Source organism: Athalia rosae, chromosome 1 (genome assembly GCF_917208135.1).
Source record: "Athalia rosae chromosome 1, iyAthRosa1.1, whole genome shotgun sequence".
NCBI lineage: Eukaryota > Metazoa > Arthropoda > Insecta > Hymenoptera > Athaliidae > Athalia > Athalia rosae.
Window position 1 is genome coordinate 5784304 of NC_064026.1, and position 19559 is coordinate 5803862.

Sequence of the window (19559 nt, forward strand, 5' to 3'; positions counted from 1 at the left end):
GCGCCACGGGTCAAGGGGTGATAAAAAATATGTGAATCAGAGTTGAATATTATAAGGTACAAAGTTCTCGATAAAATTTATTCCCTGTCTCTTACGTATGTACAGTTTCCGAACGTTGAATAGAAATAGAACTATTATAAACTCACAGGCAAAAGGTGGAGGTATTTAACTTCGAGTCGCGTAATTATCATGCACAAATCTATACTCGTAAATGCATGAATAATTACGTATTATATATCCATTGCTATTGAGAAAATTCAGGCACGTTCTCTGACGTGTACCGTTTGCGACGCGGAATCTAACTCAGTTTTGAAGGTCGACTTTTTATCTGGACTGATGTATAATCGATCGTAATTGCGACTCACGAACGCTCTTATTACAAGCTACGTGCTCGGTTTAAGATCACTGATATTGGTGAGGAAATAGAAAGAATTGGAAATTTCTCTCATCTATTTTTTAGAGCAAGTATACGCGGTAGATGAGGAGTTGGAAAAGCGTTTGTCGTTCCATTCAATGGCAGTCTCAACGATCCCGGTGCTTTTGAAATAATCGACAGCTACGATATTAGCAGTATCTGGGAACTCGGTGTTGTACCACGTTGTAACATTTATATTAATGTCTTCGGCCATTTGCCGCAGACCACCAAATCGATCTAAAAGGATATCCCACGTGTTAGGAGTCAATTGTGCCATCGCTGATCTAGGCCTAATCGTCGATGCGCTGAAAGGGGCATTTTTTTTATTATTAATTTTAAAGTCGAACGAGCCATTATTTGACGCTGGAGATGAAAATATTATACCTTCGGGCGTTAGTCTCGATGCTGACGAGGTAAAAATAGAGATCAGACATCGTCCTGACGTTACCCCACTGATGAGTAACGCACGGCCAAATCGTGTCGTAAAGAGGTACGACGTTGCTCTCGTCGTAACCGATTATCAGTCGTCTTCCGGAAGCCCAAATTGATTCTAGTGTAGTTGACCATCCGTAGCTTTTTGGCAACAAATAATCAGCGAATTGCTCCTCGAGGTAGGCGACCAGCCGTCTGTGGACGGTTAAGTCGGTCCCGAAACCTGTTTCAATTATAAATCAAGTTCGGGAAATTCGAGGATATTCAAGGGTGTGATTTTTAGGGGGGTTTTACCGACCTACAGGGAATTCTTGGACGTCAAATATTACGATTTCGTTCGTGTTATTCAAAAACGTTTTCACGTCGTCGATTACATCCTGCAATTCGACGACCTTTATAACTCCGTGATTTATCCACCACGACGAGTCCGTTCCGCCGTAATATCCAACCCTGATGTCGAGATATCGAACTCCGTAAATGAGTTGAGCCAAAACGGACTCGTCCTGCAATTAATTGCGTCAGTTCGATTCTACAATGATTTTTTATACCGTACAACAACCGTACAACACTCGTACCTGGCAAATGACATATTTGGCGACCAGAGTTTCCGCCGTGGGATCTTCGGTTATGACATAAGAACCCGAGTTGTGAGAACCTGGTAGAAATATGTCGCGAAATCGCTTCGAAGCCAACTCTTCTCGTCTATCGGCCATCCAGTTTGGTCGGGTCTCCAAACAGTTGGTCTTCATGATTTTCTCATCCCGCAACCAAGCAACGTGATATCCTGATATTTCGAACAAGGAATCGTTTGAACCGGCTCGTGTAATTAATGAGAAGGCGAAATCTCACCTAGACATTGTCTTTCGAAAGTCAGACTGGAGACCGGAACGAAATTAGCCTCGATTCCAGTCTTCTGAATTCCGTTCGCACCGATCGGTTTGAATGTGAAAATCGGTTCAGCATCTTCGGAAGGATCTTCGGTGTAGATAGCGATCGAATCTCCTAATCGAAAGCACTCGTGGCTCCAGTAAACTTCAATTTCACGGATAACATCCGCCGTGAGTATCGGGGAAATAATCAGCCCGATATGTGCTGCCTCGAACTCTGTAGCACAAGAATATTTGCGTTGAATTTCTTCGCGACAAAAAAAAAAAAAAACTATGAATGTACGTATTTGAAAACGGCGTCAAGCTCCGCTCACCTTGGGCATCGGTAATCGCTGCAGTTTCTTTTTTAGTTGGCAGTGAAACTACAGCGTTGACTAAAACGGCAGTAAACGCCAAAATTCTGGTCACTGTACTCCGCATCCTGTCGATCTGGTCTATATTAAACTATTCGACTTACGGCACGTTTATTCAGCGGATTCTCTTATCAAAATCCCGTCTCTCGTCAAACGCTGATACGGCACTAAATACTAGCGCATTTTTTTTCCCCGCACAAGTTATATTTTCCAATAAACCAACGGTTGAAAATGATCGGTATCGAATCAATATTCGTTGATCGTATCCGATGATCTAAGATTTTGTCGAACGAATTTAATCCAACGTTCGACGGATTGCACAGGTGGTTGTACGACAAATAACAGGTATTACCAGATTTATCGGTGATCTCAATTTTGCCAAAGGAACGTCAATGATCTTATTATGAACGATTTCCAATCGGATAAACAAAGCGGCAGTTATTCAAACTACGTGTGTAAGTATATTATTGTACGGCAGACGCGTCATACGTTGCCTAACAATCCGCGTCAGTATTGAAACATAATAATTATTATTCGACCAATTCGTCAAACATTCAGAAACTTCTCTATCGGTGAGACGCAGGCTGTTCGTACGATTTTTGAAGTTACGGTTTATTTTTTCTTGCCAATAATCTGAATACAGAAAAAATATTCACTTGGTTGTAGCTATATTATCTGCATAACCGATCGGGCAATAGATTTTTCATCGGATCGAATCAGCCGAAGAGAGAGCACCCGCGTTTCAGACCAGTTTAATTCCATTTCCGGTCTACATTTGCCGGGTTAGCTGCATAACATCGCTAAACATAACTTCCGTTCATGCACCTCAAATCAACGATATCACACATCGCAGATGGATCGGATGTAAAAATGTTTACAACATCATCGGATATCAAATTTATTTTTCATTTGGATTCTCGTTTGTTCCACTCGATAAAAATTCACTTCACACGCCGATACGATTTGATGGTTTCTATTTGTTTTTCTTTTCTCCGACACGTGCGTTTGCGAGTCAACCGTGTACAGGGAACGGTTATTTTATAACGTATGTTCACTCCGACTAACGGTGACCTATGGATTTCTTCGTCTCGCGTTGACCTTGCGCAGCCGAAAAGCGATTCGAACGAACCAACTTGACCTCCCAGACTGTAGGAAAGCTCGTTAGGACACGGGACGCACGAACGTTGCACGGATACGGAGAAAAAACGAAAAATAAAAATGCCTCGCTCTCACTTAAATCCAGATAGAAATCGCGTTGATTGACGAACCAGCATCCGCGGTCCACGTCGCGTCGTCTGCCTGACCGCGTAAGGGCGGAAGCGGCCCTCAAGAATTATGTACAAGGTATACATAAGTCGCCTCGATTAATTGGGCCGATATTATTACGAAAAGTTGAACGGGGCACGTGCAGATGAACGTGCCAATGACACCGACGTCGTATCTGTGCAGCGCGTAAGTGCACGCGAGAGTTTATGTATTTATTTTACAAAACTAGCAGCGTTTAATTTTTTTTCTTCATCTAGTCCCTACTCGCTAAATTCCAGCAGCACTCCGCCGAAGAGCAGTTTATAATATACTATAGGTACGGTCACTAGACTCGACTGCAGATACAAACCTACACCATACATAAATTTCGTAATTTAAACCGCACGGAAGTCTGCGCGAGTGAACCGCTGTGGTTCATGGATGAGAACGGAGTGGGAGAGGAGAAATATAGGGGGAGCGAAATAGCGGGGGAAATCAGAGGTGCGAAAATATTTCAATCTCACTTCGCGGATTGTGCTTATAAGGAAACTTGATTTTTACTATGTTTTTATATCTACTTCCGGCAATTTGGGAAAAATTAATGACCATCGCCGTTCGATTTCTTTATTCAACTTTTATATTCACTTTTTCTCTTACCATTTTATCCGACGACGCGGATCAGAGTGTGAGTGTCGAAATTTGAGCCGATAATTCCTGTTTCGAACGGTTACACAATTTTTTGCACAGATTAAATTTTGCTCCCGTTTAATCAATAATTATATAGTAATTGGATCGCCGATAATCGGGGCGCCCGATTTCTCATTCTATGTGGTCGTTATTTATATTAAATCGGATCCGCGTAAGTTAGATTGCATTGACATTGTGCGAGAATTGACGTCAGTGCGATTGCAGTGCCAGAGACCTTGATGCAACAAATTGAAAAGGTGTTGTTGATCTTCAGTTCTCGTAGAAATTCAAAGTCTGCGGGTCTTGCGAAAGCGTTTACTATGTTGTTCAATCTCTTACAGCTTTTACGCGCGACAGTAGACGAGCTGCCGTGTTCCGGAAACGAAATTCGCCGCCCTTCTGCGAGCGGAAGAAAGAAAATTCGGCTCCTGAGCACCCGCAATTTCCGCGATAAAAACTTGAGTACAGGTAATTCGTCGCAGAGTAGTGGCGCCTCTGAACTATCGGAATACGCTACGCAAGTTTTAAGAATTTCTCGTGCCCTTGGCGATTGAAATTCACATCGTGTTCGGTACCTAATTTGGTATCCGCAATGAATCTTACCCCCCCACGATTTGATTTCATCCGTGTTCTGTTTCCGCGAGGCGACATAATACCGGAATAATCAATCGTCTATTGACGAGGGAGAATTTTTTTCCCGCCGCACTTTCATCATCCAGAGATTGTGCAGTTTCTCCATCTTATTGTAAACGTATATCGTATATTTACATATATAAATATGACATAAACTTGCGCAAACATTTTGATTATTCAGTTCTGCAATAAATGCGACGAAAGCAAACGCAGGTATTTGTCACGATATTCGTTACAATGCACCCCTGCAGGGTACAGAAAATACTGGCGGGCAAATAAAAGAGAAAGGATGAATTTCATTTGACATTCATCATGCGAGGAAAACAAACAGGTGAGTATAAACCACAACTTGCAGTGTGTAGTGCGGTGTGAATTGTGAGAAGATAATGTACGATGTCGAGCGATCGAAGGAACGAAAAAAATTCAAGCACTCATGGTAAGTTTGTTTAATTTTCATTCAATTGAATTAAGAAATTAAATGAATTTTTCTAGACGTCGATTGAGCCGCTGATCGACTAGTTTAAAAATGCATTATCGCTCACGATCGCGACGCCATGGCGGTTGTGGAAAAGCTGCTATAAGCGTGTTTACCGTTCACCATTAATGGGGATGAATAAAACATGAATTGAGATATGCGCGTCGGTAGCGGATTATCGTCATTAGCGCAATGCGTAGATGGTATGGAAAAGTGTATTAATACGAGGATCGCTCTATGATGCGACTGTAAAAATTTGTCTCAACGTTTCCATTGGCTTCGCGCGGTAAATAATATGAGTTAGAATCCACGCCGCGTGATGTGCTTCGTCCGTTAGTCGAAGACCTGGTGATCTCGGAATTTTTTATTCATTCACTTTGTTTTTTCACATCCCAATGCCGACCCTGGAACATCAAGTTTATAAAGACGTACGAGCATCCTCGGTCGGGTCAGTTCATTTCTTAGCAGCCAGCGGTACACCAGCATTTTTCATACGATATTCTCGTTATTGACATTGTATTATGGACCTATGGATATACTATTATTGTCTACCCATCATTCTTGCCACGCAAAGTTCGGTATGTAACGTGCATTTTATCGGCAGAAAGGGAGCAGCCCTTTTTTTACTCAGGTGTAGTATAAAACCGCCGGGGTTGTCGCGATTTTCTACGGAGTTCAATACGAGTGCCGAATTCGGTGGAAATATTAGAAAGTTTTCATAAATTATTTCATAATTCGAAAAATAATGAAATTTCGTAAGTTCGGCCGATTAACTCGTTGAGAATTTTCAGGCTTTCAGTCCGAGGAACTCGAAGAGTTCGTCGCAACTGATTCCCGCGGATGCGGACAGCGAATTTCAACGAGGGGTTCCAGAAGTAGTGTATGAGGAGAATCGAGAAACGAAGCCTTCGGTCGCCGATAGAAGAACGACGTTACCGGGAGGAAGAAAGCTTCCGAAGCACTATCAAGATTGGACCAGATGGCCTTCAGAGGTTGATAGCTCCGATACTTTGAACAACGAAATTCCCGAAGACAAGTCGACGTCGCTCAAGGCCAAGGGCAATACTGACGCACGGAAATCGATGACTTTTCAACAGTTGGAAAACCGAAACGCCAACATTTATAATCCTTTTTTGAAACTCGACCGATCTCCGATAATGGGGAAAAAATATACCTTCGAAGAATTGGAAAATATGAACGCGAATCAGATGAATTTTTATCTCCAATAACCCTGACATCTGCTGCACTTGTTCGGTTGTGCGTCTTGTGTAATGAGCCGATATACCACGTAGACCTCCCGCGTCGATCTCCGCTTCACGCTTATAATAAGTAAGTAGTATAAGCACGTATATAGCCCGGCGTTTGACACCTGATGACTCATGATTATCAATGTTGTGACTGAGGTTGAGTTACTGTGAAAAAAAAAAAAAGCTTTGACAAGCGCCAGGCATCGAGATGGGTCACGAGGTACGGGGAGCTGGAGAGACTGCAGGCGTCGAAAGATTAGATTAGATTTGTTCTTGTAACAACTGCATACTGATGATGTGGTGATAACGACGAGTGAGAGAATCGGAACCTTATCTTAAAATTTATCGTTCAAAAAACATCGTATTTTGAATGGAGATTATGCGCGTCAAATGTACCACCGACGGTTATATCATTTCAAATGTTTAATATTCTCCACTAATTTATGTGTCTCAGTATCGGAACATTTTTTCAACCAATTTCGAACCGATGTTGTATTTTGCGGGAGAAATATAATTCACGAATAATCTCGGTAAATTTTTCTGCAAATCTGTACAGAGTTCAAGGGGTTAACTGAATATGGATAAATAAATATAGATTTCGTTGAAAATTTTTTGGGATCTCCTGTTATTCTTTATTTAAAAAAAATTGAAATAGAAAGGTGAAAAAAAAGCAAAAAAAAAAAAAAATATCTTTCTGCGAGAATAACAAACTTTTGGCTTATGTGACTAGTTGTAATACTCAGCGGCAATACTAACAGTAACGTGGCTTACGATAATAATTAATTAATTTTTTACGGTCCATAATTCTTAAGTATTATAAACTAAACATAAAATTAATTGCAAGTTGTATATAGTCGTTTGATTTCATGATTCCTTGTATACCCCGCCATATTTTTTCGTTTCTATTATTTTTCAGACTTAAGTAACAAGAAACATTAGAAAAGCAAACTAGAGAACTGTTTATTTAAAATAAAATTTAATAACTTAGCTTAAAATGTACGGTTAAAGATAAATTAATAATTAATTTACATAATGGTCAATAGTCTCTCGTGGAAGACAGTATGGCAGGATTTTTGATTAGGAATATCCCGGTGCGAGAACGTCACGTGCAACGTCACGCCCCTCGAATTGTTTTGTCGTTAGTTATGACGTTGCCCAGAAAAACTTCCCTAAGTAAAATTACAGTAAGGTAGTTACATAACGTATATCTACACGACAGTAACGCAAATATGCCAGCACTGTTTTTAAATTCGGTGTATGCGAGTATAAAGTAATAGAAACGATTATCGTATACATATTATATATACATCTAAGGTACGTGAGCAGCAAAATAATATTAATAATAATCATAATGACAATAATAATAATAATAATAATAGTAATAGTAATCAAATATATTTTTTAAATATACCTAATTAAATTTTTCCGCGAAAACAGTCAATAACTGCCGAGATTGGCTGTGTGGCTTGTTCGGCGTAATCTTGAATAGCTCTAAGTTATCATTCAGATATAATTTGAATTACGTCGATAATTGCAGATTCGCTTTTGCAGGAGTCAAAAACAAAAAAAAATAAAAGCCACGGCGTAAAGTATATATCCAGATTACATATCGATGTGCGCAAGTAATCGGCGATTGGTTGAATGACCTTATTCAGCGGTAAAATGTTCATAGAAGACAGTTGGCTTTTTAACGAGGTGATCAGAAATCTATAATTTAATCGGAAACCAATTGAACCGGACATTCTTTGATGAAAATCATTAAACTTGTTATCTATTACAGTTAACGACGTCAGTAAATAAATGTTGTATAAGGTTCAGCTATCCTTATAAATTGTTATCCATATTATACGATATGGAGATCAAGATTGCACGAGCTTTCGGGTAGAAATGAAATCGTATCATTTTTTTAACACCGACACGATGTTCTCGAAATTATAGAAATGGATTGAATTAATTATCGTTGATTAATAAATAAGGCACTTCGTGTGGAGGCACAACAAGACACCTCATATCTTTATCTGTCTTTCTATTTTCCGTCAGACTCTGCACACGCGATAAATGCTATTCTATTGAATTCCAGTTTACCTATTTTTCGACATTCATTCTGTTCCACTATCATATTCTCTGTCTTTCTCTCTTTCACTCCTTTTATTCAATTATTTATTTAGTTTTTTTTTTTCGGTAAATCAAATAAGACGGAATACGAATGACACGTAGTGAACCAGCACTAGGTGAACGAATCGAAGAGAAATATTTTAGTAGCACAACGCCGCAGTCTTTGAAAAAATGCCATCGAGAGGAAGTTGGCTGTAAGAAATTATTAGGGACAGTCGGGCCTCAGCGATCCAAAGATACGTCTTCCATTGTCGATAGATTACCGAATTGCTGGAAACCGTTTTTGAAAATTCGTCCCCGACTCGAACCTGCCTTAGTTTGGTCCAGAAGCATGACGTTGTCTTCGAAGTCTTTTACCCACCTAGCGGTCTCGTTACCGAAATAAAAACTGATGGGCGCAGCGTTGTGGTAAACCTTTTTCGCCCCCGAATTACGAATCTCGACACCCTCGGACGAATGGTAAAACGAAGTTGTGCAAAAGTCTTGCGCCAAAAATGGCTCTAGTTCGGAAATAATTTCGAGGAAGGTGGGTCTGTCATTGGGTCTCCATTTGAAACATCTCTCCATTATTTTGAATATAACTTCCGGGCAATTTTTCGGTATGTCAACCGTGCCTTTTCGCAAAACGTAATTCAGCACTTCCTCGTTCGAAAATCCTTGATAGGGGATTTCGGCAAGCGTTAGAATTTCGTATAAAACTACTCCGTAGGACCACACGTCCGAGTCCGAGGTGAAAACACCGTCCGATAAATTTTCCGGTGCCATCCATCGTATCGGCAAAAGTCCCTTTTTACCGATCTTGTAATAATCGGTTTCGTATATGTCTCTGGCCATACCAAAATCGCCGATTTTACAAACCAGATCTTTGGAGACCATGCAATTCCGCGCCGCTAGATCTCTATGGACGAATTTTTTCGACTCCAGGTAAGCCATGCCATCGGCAATTTCGGCGGCCATTCGAGAAATTCTCGTGAAATTCGGGACGAGGTGGGTGTCACGTATTTTTCGTAGGTAGGTTTTTAGGTCTCCGTTCTCCATTAATTCCATGATGACGAACGGCGGCGTACCGACGGACACGACTCCGAGTAACCTTATTATGTGAAAGGTCGAGAAGTTCTTCATGACCGATGCTTCGTTGAGGAATTCGTTTTTCTCTCGTAGGTTCGCGTTCTCGGATATGGTTTTTACCGCAACGTTTCTAGTCCCGTTAAGTACGCCTCGGTACACCATCCCAAAGTTACCCAATCCGAGTTCTTCGAGAATCTCGACGTCCTCCCTGGGCACTTCCCAGTCGTCGATTACGTATTTGGTCTCTATGTAATCCGGATTCACACTGGCTATCAATCTGATTTGCTTCATTCTGTTCTGGCGTCGCTTGTATATCAAACACAATACGAATACCACGGCCACCGCGAGTATCGCGAAGCACAAACCGACCGCTACGCCGACGGAATTATTTTCCGGCACTTGAACGACGAACTCTACCATTTCGGAAAACGCACCGTCACCCGCCAACGACATTGACCTGACCCTGACGCTGTACTTCCCAGGGCTGAGATTAGCTATGTCATGTTTATTTCTTTTCGCGCGTATTTTCTTTTCCGGTACACACTCCGTGGACTTGACAGCGTCTTTGACGTGGAGACTTATGTACTCGATCGTGTAGGCGACGGTTAATCCATTCGGAGATGGTATGGGATCCCAGGAGACGGTGACGATCGTGTTATTCGAAACCACCACTTGGAGATTGTGGATATCGTCCGCCGTCTCTTTCTTAGAGGTCCGAGTACTCGTGTACTGTACCTCGGAGCACTGTTCGCTATTGTTGGGAAGCATCGGACCGCAGGCGCCTACGGATATCGTGTAAAGTGAAAAATGCGTGAGGTTTTTAACGAGGTACGAATTGTTCGTCGCGCTAACGTTGAAGCTGAAAGCCTCGTACTTTCCGTGCGCGATTACGGGTTTTATGTAATCGACCCCGGATGATCTACAGAAGCTCTTTTTACCGGGAATGAGCATACTGATGCTCATGTTCTCGTGACACATGATCTCGAATTTCTTAGGAGCGGTGGGTTTCGTCTGGAGTAAATCCTTCATGCAGCACGATTTCGTCGGCGGGTCGTTGACGTTCACTTCAACCTTCTCGGTCACCTCAACCTCCGCCGCGGGCTCCGTTGCCTCATCGACCAGTCCGAACTTACAGTAATCCCTGACCTCGAGATATTCACGGTCGTCCTTTCTCACGAATCCGGATATTAGGTAATAGGCTATCGGGCCATTCGGGAGATCCGGGGGTCCCCAGCGCACCATGATTTCCGTGTCGCTCACCGGAAACGAAGACAAGTTGGTGGGCGGCGACGGTATATCGCTTTTCGTGCGAAAGAAATTTATCTCCGACTGTCCAACCGGGCTGACGAACGCGTTTTCGTTTCTGAACGTGTACGTTTTCACGTAAATCGCGTAGCTGGTGTACGGCTTCAAATCAGTGATCATTTTAGACACGACGGAAAGTGCCAAGTCCGCGTTCGGGATGTCGACGTCGACCGACTGCCAGGTATTGTTCGAGCAAAAGTTCGAGTCGAAGACCGTGATGTTTTTATTCTCAGTTTCCATGTAATTCAGTATGTACCCGAGGAGACGTTGTCCGTCCGAGGGGACGTAACTGTTCCACGCAATGGTGACGAAGTCCGGTCCTCTTTCCGTCACGTTTATATTAATGTTCACTATGTTGCAAGCGACCTTCTCGCCGTTAGATTCGGGGTCGACTTCGACCTTTGAGAAATTCTGTATTCCAACCATGTGCCCGAGGCTCTCGATTTTCGAAAAGCATAGCTTGGGATTGTAATGGAAAAACAACCTGCCGTTCAAAATGCGGATTTCTTGTCCCGGTTGGAATAAATTTGAGAGGTTTGGGTTGTCCAAAATCGTTAGACTCGCGTTATTCGTATCCGGTGGATCGCCTTTGATGACCTTAAGTTTCTTGAAGAAGGCCAACGACGTGATTGGGAAGGAATGCATGACCTTCAAGTGCCCGGTTATCTCCTCGATCGAACCGAACGACTCGGCAAGTTCGTTCATGATGTTCCAGTTTCCATTTTCTATGTGAAATTCAAGACCACCTTGGACCACGTCGATTCCCCTGTAACGTTGAGCGTCAGCCATATTGCGGATCGTTTCGCCCGCGAGGACTCGGCGACAAGGACCAGAACACTCTCTGCACTTCGTCATCTGTACAACAAAGAATAGAAAACGTACCAGAAAAAAAAAAATCAACAACAACAACAACAAATTACACCCGATACGCCAAAGTTTCAATCGGCGAGTCGATTGAAATCGATGCCACATTCGACATTGATTGCGGTGAATTCTGGCAAATATGATTCGCAATTGGGGGGGGCGTTGCCCGAAGAAAGTGAGGACGGTACAACGAGTATAAATCCACATCAACTTACACCATCGTCGTCAACGAAGTCTTCGAAGCCAATGGGACACTGAGAAATACAAGAGTTTCGAAATGGTCGCCAATTCGGATCTTTGGTCACACCGCTATACGCGATTTGGTGAACCGTACGGTTCATATTCAAGCATTCCTCTTCGGTGATACATCGCCGATCCAGATAACCGTAGCTAAAAATCAGATGATCATGAAAATCCGCGAAGGAAACGATCGGTAATGACAAAAAATGAAATCGAGTCGTCATCGTTGATAATTTTAAACAACTCACTAGTTCGGCGGACACTGTTTCACACATTTGCCGGCATGACGAAAATGTTTGCAGACGTAACAGTCGGTGTTTGCGGGTCCTGTGCACCATCCCAAACATTCCGAGTGGCACTCAGGCTTGAGTGTGACCTGACAGTGCTTCGAAGTCCAACAATGACCTGGATTGCATTGTTGACAACCTACGGGTGCGCGATCGTGGAAGATGGAAGAAAAAAAAAAGTGTACGATAAGAAGAGGAAATGATTATTCAACGTGAAGATAACGACGATAATATACGTGTGTGCGTATGTTTTACAAACCGGGACATGCCCCCTCGTTTTTGTTGAATTTTATAAATGTTTCACCGGTGTTCACGATGAGAGTCCAATTGACCGTGTTAACGTAACAGAGCGATGGATTTTTCTCTATGCGAACTCCTCCTCTCGTTATCTCTGTCAGTTTCTTGAGACCGAGCTGCGGAGGGATAAGAATTATTTATTCAATTAAATAAAAGCGGAGAGGTTAAGCGCCAGCTCCTACCAGGGATCAAGTGGTTCAACCAGGTTAACCTTGCTGTTAAGTGACCTCAATATGGGTTATTGTCTCCGAAGTTTCGGTCCTCTGATTCCTTGTGGGAATCATTATCCAAATCAAAATAGACCCGAATTAAAACCTCGCTAATTGATCTTATGCAGGACCGTCGAATAATCTCCGTGTCGCATCCTGCGAAACGCGCTTGATTTTCACGTCGAAGACAAACGTGGTGTGAAAAAGAAAAGAAAAGAAATGAAAAGAAAAGAAAAAATATAATCGAACGGAAACCTGAGTAACATATCAACCTATGGGTATAACACGTTTTCTACTCCTGCGCAAATAATAAGTATAAAACGACGGATTATTTAGTCGCCTCATTTTCTTTGCTACGTACGCGACTTGCGATTTCAACGTAGAGTACCACGCACACGTAATAGAACACATCACCGAGTACGAAGACTGTGTGAATTTCTAAGATGGGGCTATTCATCAGCTACCAGACTTGTTTATAGTGCTTGAGATGGTCGGTCAAGATTTACGACTCATTTATCACGATGATACTTTGTACGCGCTGCAGACGCCGCGATTGGTTATTGAGATTTAACGATTTCTATAGATGCTAGATACAGAGAGTTCGCTATAAATGATACGTGAGTAAGGTACTTAAACCGTGTCATTATCAAAACTGAAGCATGTGCTCTGTCGGTTACTTTTCTAAGCAGATGACAGCCGGCACGAATAGAAAAATGTCTAGAATTCGCTGACGAGCAGGTATTTATCCTTTTTTTTTTTTTTACGCCACTTTTTATACGCGGGATGAATCGACTTTTCTGAACATCCCGCTAAAAGCCTCGTATAAAACGACGTGGTGGCGATAGCCACAGCTGGACCGGACGGCTCAAGGAAAATCATGCCGAGCGAAAAAAGACCGAGAGAAGAATGCGCTACGTGTACGTTACGTCCAAGTGATTGACTCATTTCCTGTTAATAAAATTCAACGCGAGTTATTGGCCGGTTATCTCATTCTTCGCGATTATCGGCAGCAAGGTACCGCGATCCTTTTACACATTTAATGCGCATAGGTATTACAAGCTCACCTCTTGCAGATTGGGCATCTCGTAGACCATCAAGGCGTAATCGGTGATCAGAGTCTGGCCCCTGATTACCTCGAGGTTCGGGAAAAGGTTCGTTAAACTCTTGAGGCCGTTTACTCTGTAGAAGAGAAGATATCCGGTGATCTCTCTCAATTTTGGAAAGGTGACATTTTCGAAGGTGGTTTCGTTAACGTCCCGATCGATGAGGACGATTTGTAGGAACCCTTCGATTACGACGCAATCTTTGATCCGGTTGAAATTGTCGACGGAATTTCTTATGTCGGTCGGTGGACATATTCCATCGAATATCGTTACTTCTTTGGGACTGCCATATTTTCCGCGCCATTTTTGATTCGCTTTGTGATTAGACGTCGGTCGGTTGGCTTGCGTCGATTGTTGTTCCGTTTTTGACAGAGGATTTCGTTCCTGTTCGTTGTTATTTTTGGCGACCGACGAGGATGCGTTTCCGGTATTTTCGATGTTTCCTAGGACGGTGAGAAACGCGTTGCTTCGATCCGCCCGATTTATAGATAAGTCTTCGTTCGCGGGCTGACTTTTTCGCTCGCCCGCGAATTCGGTATTTGTCTCTTTTTCCTCGACATTGCCACCGTTGTACTTTCCGAGCGAAGTTTTGTCGCGTTGCCTCGGAACGGCGTTGGCTTTTCGAAGCTCATCTTTTTCTTCGCACAGGACCGAAGTCAGGATGCAAATAATAATGAAGAATTTTTTCGCCCTCATGATCGTTTCTCATCTATGTAATCTTCTTCTTTCAATTACCTTCGTTAGATAGGTTTCCAATTTTTCACACGGACTACGATGAGTCATAACAGTAAGAATTATAACGGCCTCAATGGTAATCGAGTTCTCACCGTTTGCCGCAACTTTTTCGTTTTTCGTTTTTCGATTTTATTTCCTCTGATTCCCGACCATGAACTGGAATGCAGAGTTTGGTACCGGTAGAATTTCTCGAGGTTTTATGGATTGACCGATTGATCGTTATAAATGTAGGAAAGTGCGATTTCAAACGTCCGAATCAGATGAATAATATATTGTAATTAATCGTGTACAAATTACAATTCGATATTAACGTGGACTATTTTCGAATATTTTTACTTATAACGAAATTTTACGTCACTGACACTTTTGGTTAAGTCGTTCGCGAGCACACCACGTCACGTGCTTAGGTCACACTTCGTTTTACGACTTCCGCTCTTCGCTCTGCAAGAAAACAGAATATAGATTAAATTATTACCGTTTAAAAGGGGGGAAAAAAACTGTAGCAATAATTTAAAAGTCTATAATCTATCGTTTGATTACGATTGTCATTCTACGAACGGAGAAGCCTCTGAATTTTTCTAGCTTCTCTGGAGAGTATTCGTACAAAATTTCGAGCAAAATTTGTAAAACGAGAACGTCGTCTTCTCGACAGCTGGGAGGTTGACCTATTGTGCCAATACCTATTCGTACTTTTCGAGATGATTCGAGCGATTGGAGTGCATTGTTGCCAAAAAGGAAGAGGGAGAGAGAGAAAAATAAAATGAATAAAAATGGCGGAACCCATGACATACGGTTCGAAGAAAATAAAACGAAACTCTTGGTCATGAGGCCCGAAGAGATCTAGATTCCGTAGTTTAGTTACGTCAAGATATACTGAAAACGTAGACGACACGAATTGTGTGGAAAAGAATGCTGACCTGACTTCGCATGATGATTATTAAATTGAAGAAAAAGTCTCGCGCAGATAAGACGAAATTATAACTGTTCATTATTCGTCACGCCTATATTAAACGTCCTTACGTTTTTCTACCGAGGAATTTCTACTTTGCACGCGTAATAGATTTTCATAGAAAATAAATTCGACTGTCTGATAATTACACCAGCAAACAAACCGCCCACGCACTTCCCAGGAATAGAATAAACCGAAATTCGTGTGTCGAATAAATATAGTACCTGCATTTTTAAGTTTTTTTTTAGTTTTTTAGTTTTTTTTTCTAAATATCTTTCGATGCGCGTCATTTATTCAGCGCAAAAGCCACTGCGGAGTAACTATTTTTTTACGAATCAATAATCGTAAAGATTAAAAATTATTAATTCCATTTCTTTGTGACTAATATTTGATTACGTATACTTGAACTTTGTATGGCCTCTTTTGTGCTGACGGATGAGAGAAAAGACGGTGCACGAATAAGAACATATTAACAACGTCTGAATTTGAACGAATTTAAATGACGAAGATAATACGATTGCATCCTTTTAAATGTCTCTGACAGAGATTTACAAAGATTAAATATTGACGTTTCTTTTTTTTTTCAACACGAAACCTGAGGCTATCAAATGGAATTCAGGGTACGGCTGTGTGTGGCTAATACGATATTTTAAGATCCAAAAGAACACCCGGTGTAGTCTATGATAAATATGTTGTTGGTTTAATGCGCAGATCACGATTATTGGCTCATTTATTTCTTTGTACGTAACGTGTAAAACTATACAACGTGCGTCGTTGTCGCGGAATTGATTCGACAAAATTGGTATCGATACGGATCGCGATAAATTTTTCGCTTGCAAATCATACGAGAAATATATTACGCGATTCAAATATACATTATCGGAAAATCACCAAACGTTCTATAACGAGAATTCAATAGTTGTATCCGGGCATACGATGAAATTGAGAATAATGTTGGGTATAGAAACGCCGAAAATTGGAACGCAGCCAGTGATTAGGTACGTCCGTCTATACGATTATTCCAGATATCAAATGCCGAATACCTTTATTCTAGAAAAATAACGAAAATAAAATTAAACGTTCGGATATCGGTGGCCGAAGTCAATTCCAAGAGTATAATTGTTCGAAACGATAACGTATATTATACCGAGTATTCGAACCGTTCGATATCCGAATAATAATGAAAATTTCAAAGGCCTCAAATCGAACTGTAACTAAATATCTGCGCCGGAGAGGAAGTCAAAGCCGAATGGTATGTTAGAATTCTCAATATGTACAATCATCGAACTACAGTTAGGAAACCGCGTGAGCGAACCGACGAGCCAACTACGTCGTGAAATTAATTAACATTTTATCTCGTGACCGTGACATCTGCGAGAAGTGACAAGTTTACCGTCTATTGTAACATGTACGTAACGCGGTCGGCGGTCAGTATATTGTATGTATGTATAATTTTATAGTAGGTATTGTCATACCCGGTTCCACGCGATATCGTCCTACAGTTTTGACAATTTTGAATGAATAATCGACGATACGTGATCGATATGTACATAGATGTAGTTCAATTTCTTCATATACTAGTTTATTGCACCTTTATATAATTACATATTGTTGAAATTTTCCTATACTCGGTTATCGCGTTGGCGTTCACCGCAAAGGTCTATGAACAGCGGAGAATGAAATATTTCCACCTCCCTCTAAAAATTATCGTACGTATACGATGCGGTGCGCGCGTATCACGTAGGTATACGTATTATATATGGGGCATTGCGCGTCAAATCGAACAGATTTTAACATCAATTTTTTTCTCACTCAAATTTTTCAGAAAATAGCAAATCGTTGCAAGGGGGGAATTTGTCACACTGTCAAATCAGTGTCGAAATCTTTGTTCAAATATCATTGTTTGGAATTGAAATCAGAAGAAATTGTTCGATCGTGACTAAAATTTTTCACCTGCCCAAATACGATACGTTCATGATTTAACGGAGGTTTGGAGTGAAATGAATAAAAAAAAAGGAATTCGAACGACAGGGAGAGCGGAGAGGAAGAAAAAACTTGCCAAGTGGTATGGACGTGAAATGTACCGTACATTAATTTACACCACCGTGTTTCTCGGGCTCATCGTATCGTAAATAGTGAGTAATGATCGTAGTGTATAAAATAATCAGGTAAAATCGTAAATGGGTCTGTAAACACATGATTTGGCTTATGTTATATTAATAAGCGTAATTCTCGCGTGTAATCTATTCGTTGGTCGAAAGTTGGGAGTTGATATTTTTCGGGTCCACGTTATCTTGTATTGCGTAGTAAGCCAGCAGTCGTGTATTATAGTGGAGGACGTGTATAACGTGAATGAGTTGCGTCACGGACGGCAATACTCGGGGCGGCGTTTACACAGAGGCAAGCGAGCCAGGCCTTCCTTCTGGCGGCCAGTCTGCTGTCCCTGGATTGGCGCTGTTCGCCGTTCGTTTGCTGCTGCTGCTGCTGCTATTGCTGCTATTGTCGGTTTCGTTCGTTCGTTCGTTCGTTCGTTTGGTCGTTTGGTCGTATAGTAGAGAAGGCAGAGGAAAAAAGACCGAGGAGGTTGTTACTCGCACGCATGCTTGCATGTTTGCCTGTTGTTTGTCCGTCTCTTCGGCCAACACCAGCGTTGATCCCGCGACGCGAGTCTTGTTTACAAGACCGAAGAAACTATTTTACTATTCAATGTCCGACGAGCACTCCGCATTTGAATTTTACGATACCGTAGGGTACGTACGTACGTACGTACGCTGCGATACGTCCCGATGATTTACAACGTTCCAACGATTTCGTGAAACTTGAACGATTATCCTGCAAAGTTCGCGTCCGCGGGATCCTTGGACCTATTATTAAACTACTCAACTGTTGCTCTACGTTCGATTCGACTCTGTTGTTTTATTTTTTCCTTTTCATTATTTATTTTTTTTTTTTCTATTATCTAGTTAATTAGAAGCACGCGATGCGCGTTTGATTCAGGGGGATATACGTACTTGTATTTCTAGCAACGATGCACCGCACTGTCGCTCACTTTCACTTTGAAAATTTTGAAATAACGATTATTCCTGACGGTTCACACCACCCCACGTGTTGATCCTGTAAACACCGACGATAAACACGGTGAGAGTCTCCTCCGTGGATGCGTCAATAAACGTTGGACAGAAGGTACAACTTGACCGATAGTGTCACTCTGTCAAGAATCGGACTTTCTGTCAAGATTGTTATTCACCACGAAATTGATACCCGGGTGGTAGGGTTTCACTGGGGGGGTAAGATTCACGTCACTCGTAATTCACGACGCTACGATTTTGCCCGAACGCTGAAAATCTTCCCCGTTTCAGACGCAATTTATTAATCGTCGTTATAGGAAAAGTAGGATGTGATCAGTTCTACTCGAACCTCTGGAAGCTCCTAAACCGCTCGGACGGAGGCGACGCGGATAAATGCTCGCTCGGTTGGCGCGCACCGAACAGTCCTGCTGGTTAGTGAGAAGCGAAATACTACAGAAAACTGAAGTCAGCTGGCAGCGGCGTTGCCCGAACCATAGTCGTAACCGTCGGGGGATTTTTCGGTCTATTATAACCATAGTCGTAATCAATTTTGTGCCTACGTTGCGCGGATGGTTTTTACTTTCTAGCAAAAAGCTAGCTGAATATTTTAGAATATATTCCGATCGGGCAACGATAGCGTGTCCCGAGAGGAGAACGTGAACGGATTTATTTCTACGAATCGAGAAATCTCCGGAGCCGTTTTCTTCGCGGGATCGTCAAAAAATTTATATATATATTTTACTATATTATACACGCTATAGCGAGTCTTCTTTTTGCAACTGATGGAATTATTTAGATAAAACAGCTCTCGATATATATATCCCGCATTATTTATATACATAGGTATTACTTATGTACCGCTGTATTCTTCCAGTCACTTGCCATTATTATCAGAAGTTAGTTGTCTTTTGTAGGAAAAGATAGTAGCTAAATTATTTTTATTTT

The 19559-nt window shown here is 41.7% G+C and overlaps 4 protein-coding genes across 11 annotated transcripts in view; 2 read left to right on the top strand and 2 right to left on the bottom strand.

Moving 5' to 3' along the window:
* The window catches only part of LOC105688284 (multiple coagulation factor deficiency protein 2 homolog), a 61055-nt gene that overhangs the window by 1308 nt on the left and 40188 nt on the right, over nucleotides 1-19559 (top strand). For 2 of the 7 annotated variants that reach the window (XM_048655112.1, XM_048655107.1), the window contains exon 1: nucleotides 3858-4487. The exons of 1 other annotated variant lie outside the window; for it this stretch is intronic. The gene's annotated coding sequence lies outside the window, so the exon portion shown is untranslated. Of the gene's footprint in view, nucleotides 1-3856; nucleotides 4488-18947; nucleotides 19046-19559 lie in introns of those variants that run through there. 4 more of the 7 variants (XM_048655076.1, XM_048655116.1, XM_048655127.1 and 1 more) reach the window with 4 other exon arrangements.
* LOC105689055 (PI-PLC X domain-containing protein 1-like) lies at nucleotides 48-3755 on the bottom strand. The gene is made up of 6 exons (XM_020853878.2): nucleotides 2049-3755; nucleotides 1697-1951; nucleotides 1423-1631; nucleotides 1146-1350; nucleotides 800-1070; nucleotides 48-720 (listed from the first exon to the last, which is right to left on the bottom strand). Exons 1-6 carry the CDS (start codon nucleotides 2152-2154, stop codon nucleotides 450-452), a joined length of 1317 nt encoding a protein of 438 aa, XP_020709537.2. The 5' UTR covers nucleotides 2155-3755; the 3' UTR covers nucleotides 48-449.
* LOC105688298 lies at nucleotides 4960-7223 on the top strand. 2 transcript variants are annotated; one of them, XM_048655169.1, is made up of 2 exons: nucleotides 4960-5088; nucleotides 5919-7223. In XM_048655169.1, exons 1-2 carry the CDS (start codon nucleotides 5086-5088, stop codon nucleotides 6354-6356), a joined length of 441 nt encoding a protein of 146 aa, XP_048511126.1. In that variant the 5' UTR covers nucleotides 4960-5085; the 3' UTR covers nucleotides 6357-7223. The 2 variants fall into 2 exon arrangements, with proteins under 2 accessions (XP_048511126.1, XP_012259881.2); XM_012404458.3 differs by lacking the exon at nucleotides 4960-5088 and adding an exon at nucleotides 5387-5705.
* Nucleotides 6983-19051, bottom strand: LOC105688265 (insulin-like receptor). The gene is made up of 6 exons (XM_012404422.3): nucleotides 18558-19051; nucleotides 13824-15038; nucleotides 12513-12666; nucleotides 12215-12392; nucleotides 11942-12116; nucleotides 6983-11717 (listed from the first exon to the last, which is right to left on the bottom strand). Exons 2-6 carry the CDS (start codon nucleotides 14556-14558, stop codon nucleotides 8712-8714), a joined length of 4248 nt encoding a protein of 1415 aa, XP_012259845.2. The 5' UTR covers nucleotides 14559-15038; nucleotides 18558-19051; the 3' UTR covers nucleotides 6983-8711.

Bases quoted from the DNA above. Each gene is read 5' to 3' on its own strand.
- LOC105689055 (XM_020853878.2), bottom strand. From the start codon at position 2,154: ATGCGGAGTACAGTGACCAGAATTTTGGCGTTTACTGCCGTTTTAGTC. The intron at 1,632-1,696 runs GTGAGATTTCGC...TCGAAATATCAG, and splicing joins TTTCGAAAGACAATGTCTAG to GATATCACGTTGCTTGGTTG. The intron at 721-799 runs GTATAATATTTT...TGCCCCTTTCAG, and splicing joins ATCGAGACTAACGCCCGAAG to CGCATCGACGATTAGGCCTA.
- LOC105688298 (XM_012404458.3), top strand. From the start codon at position 5,649: ATGGACCTATGGATATACTATTATTGTCTACCCATCATTCTTGCCACG. The intron at 5,706-5,918 runs GTATGTAACGTG...GAGAATTTTCAG, and splicing joins TTCTTGCCACGCAAAGTTCG to GCTTTCAGTCCGAGGAACTC.
- LOC105688265 (XM_012404422.3), bottom strand. From the start codon at position 14,558: ATGAGGGCGAAAAAATTCTTCATTATTATTTGCATCCTGACTTCGGTC. The intron at 12,667-13,823 runs GTGAGCTTGTAA...ATCCCTCCGCAG, and splicing joins AGATGCCCAATCTGCAAGAG to CTCGGTCTCAAGAAACTGAC. The intron at 11,718-11,941 runs GTAAGTTGATGT...TTTGTTGTACAG, and splicing joins ACTTCGTTGACGACGATGGT to ATGACGAAGTGCAGAGAGTG.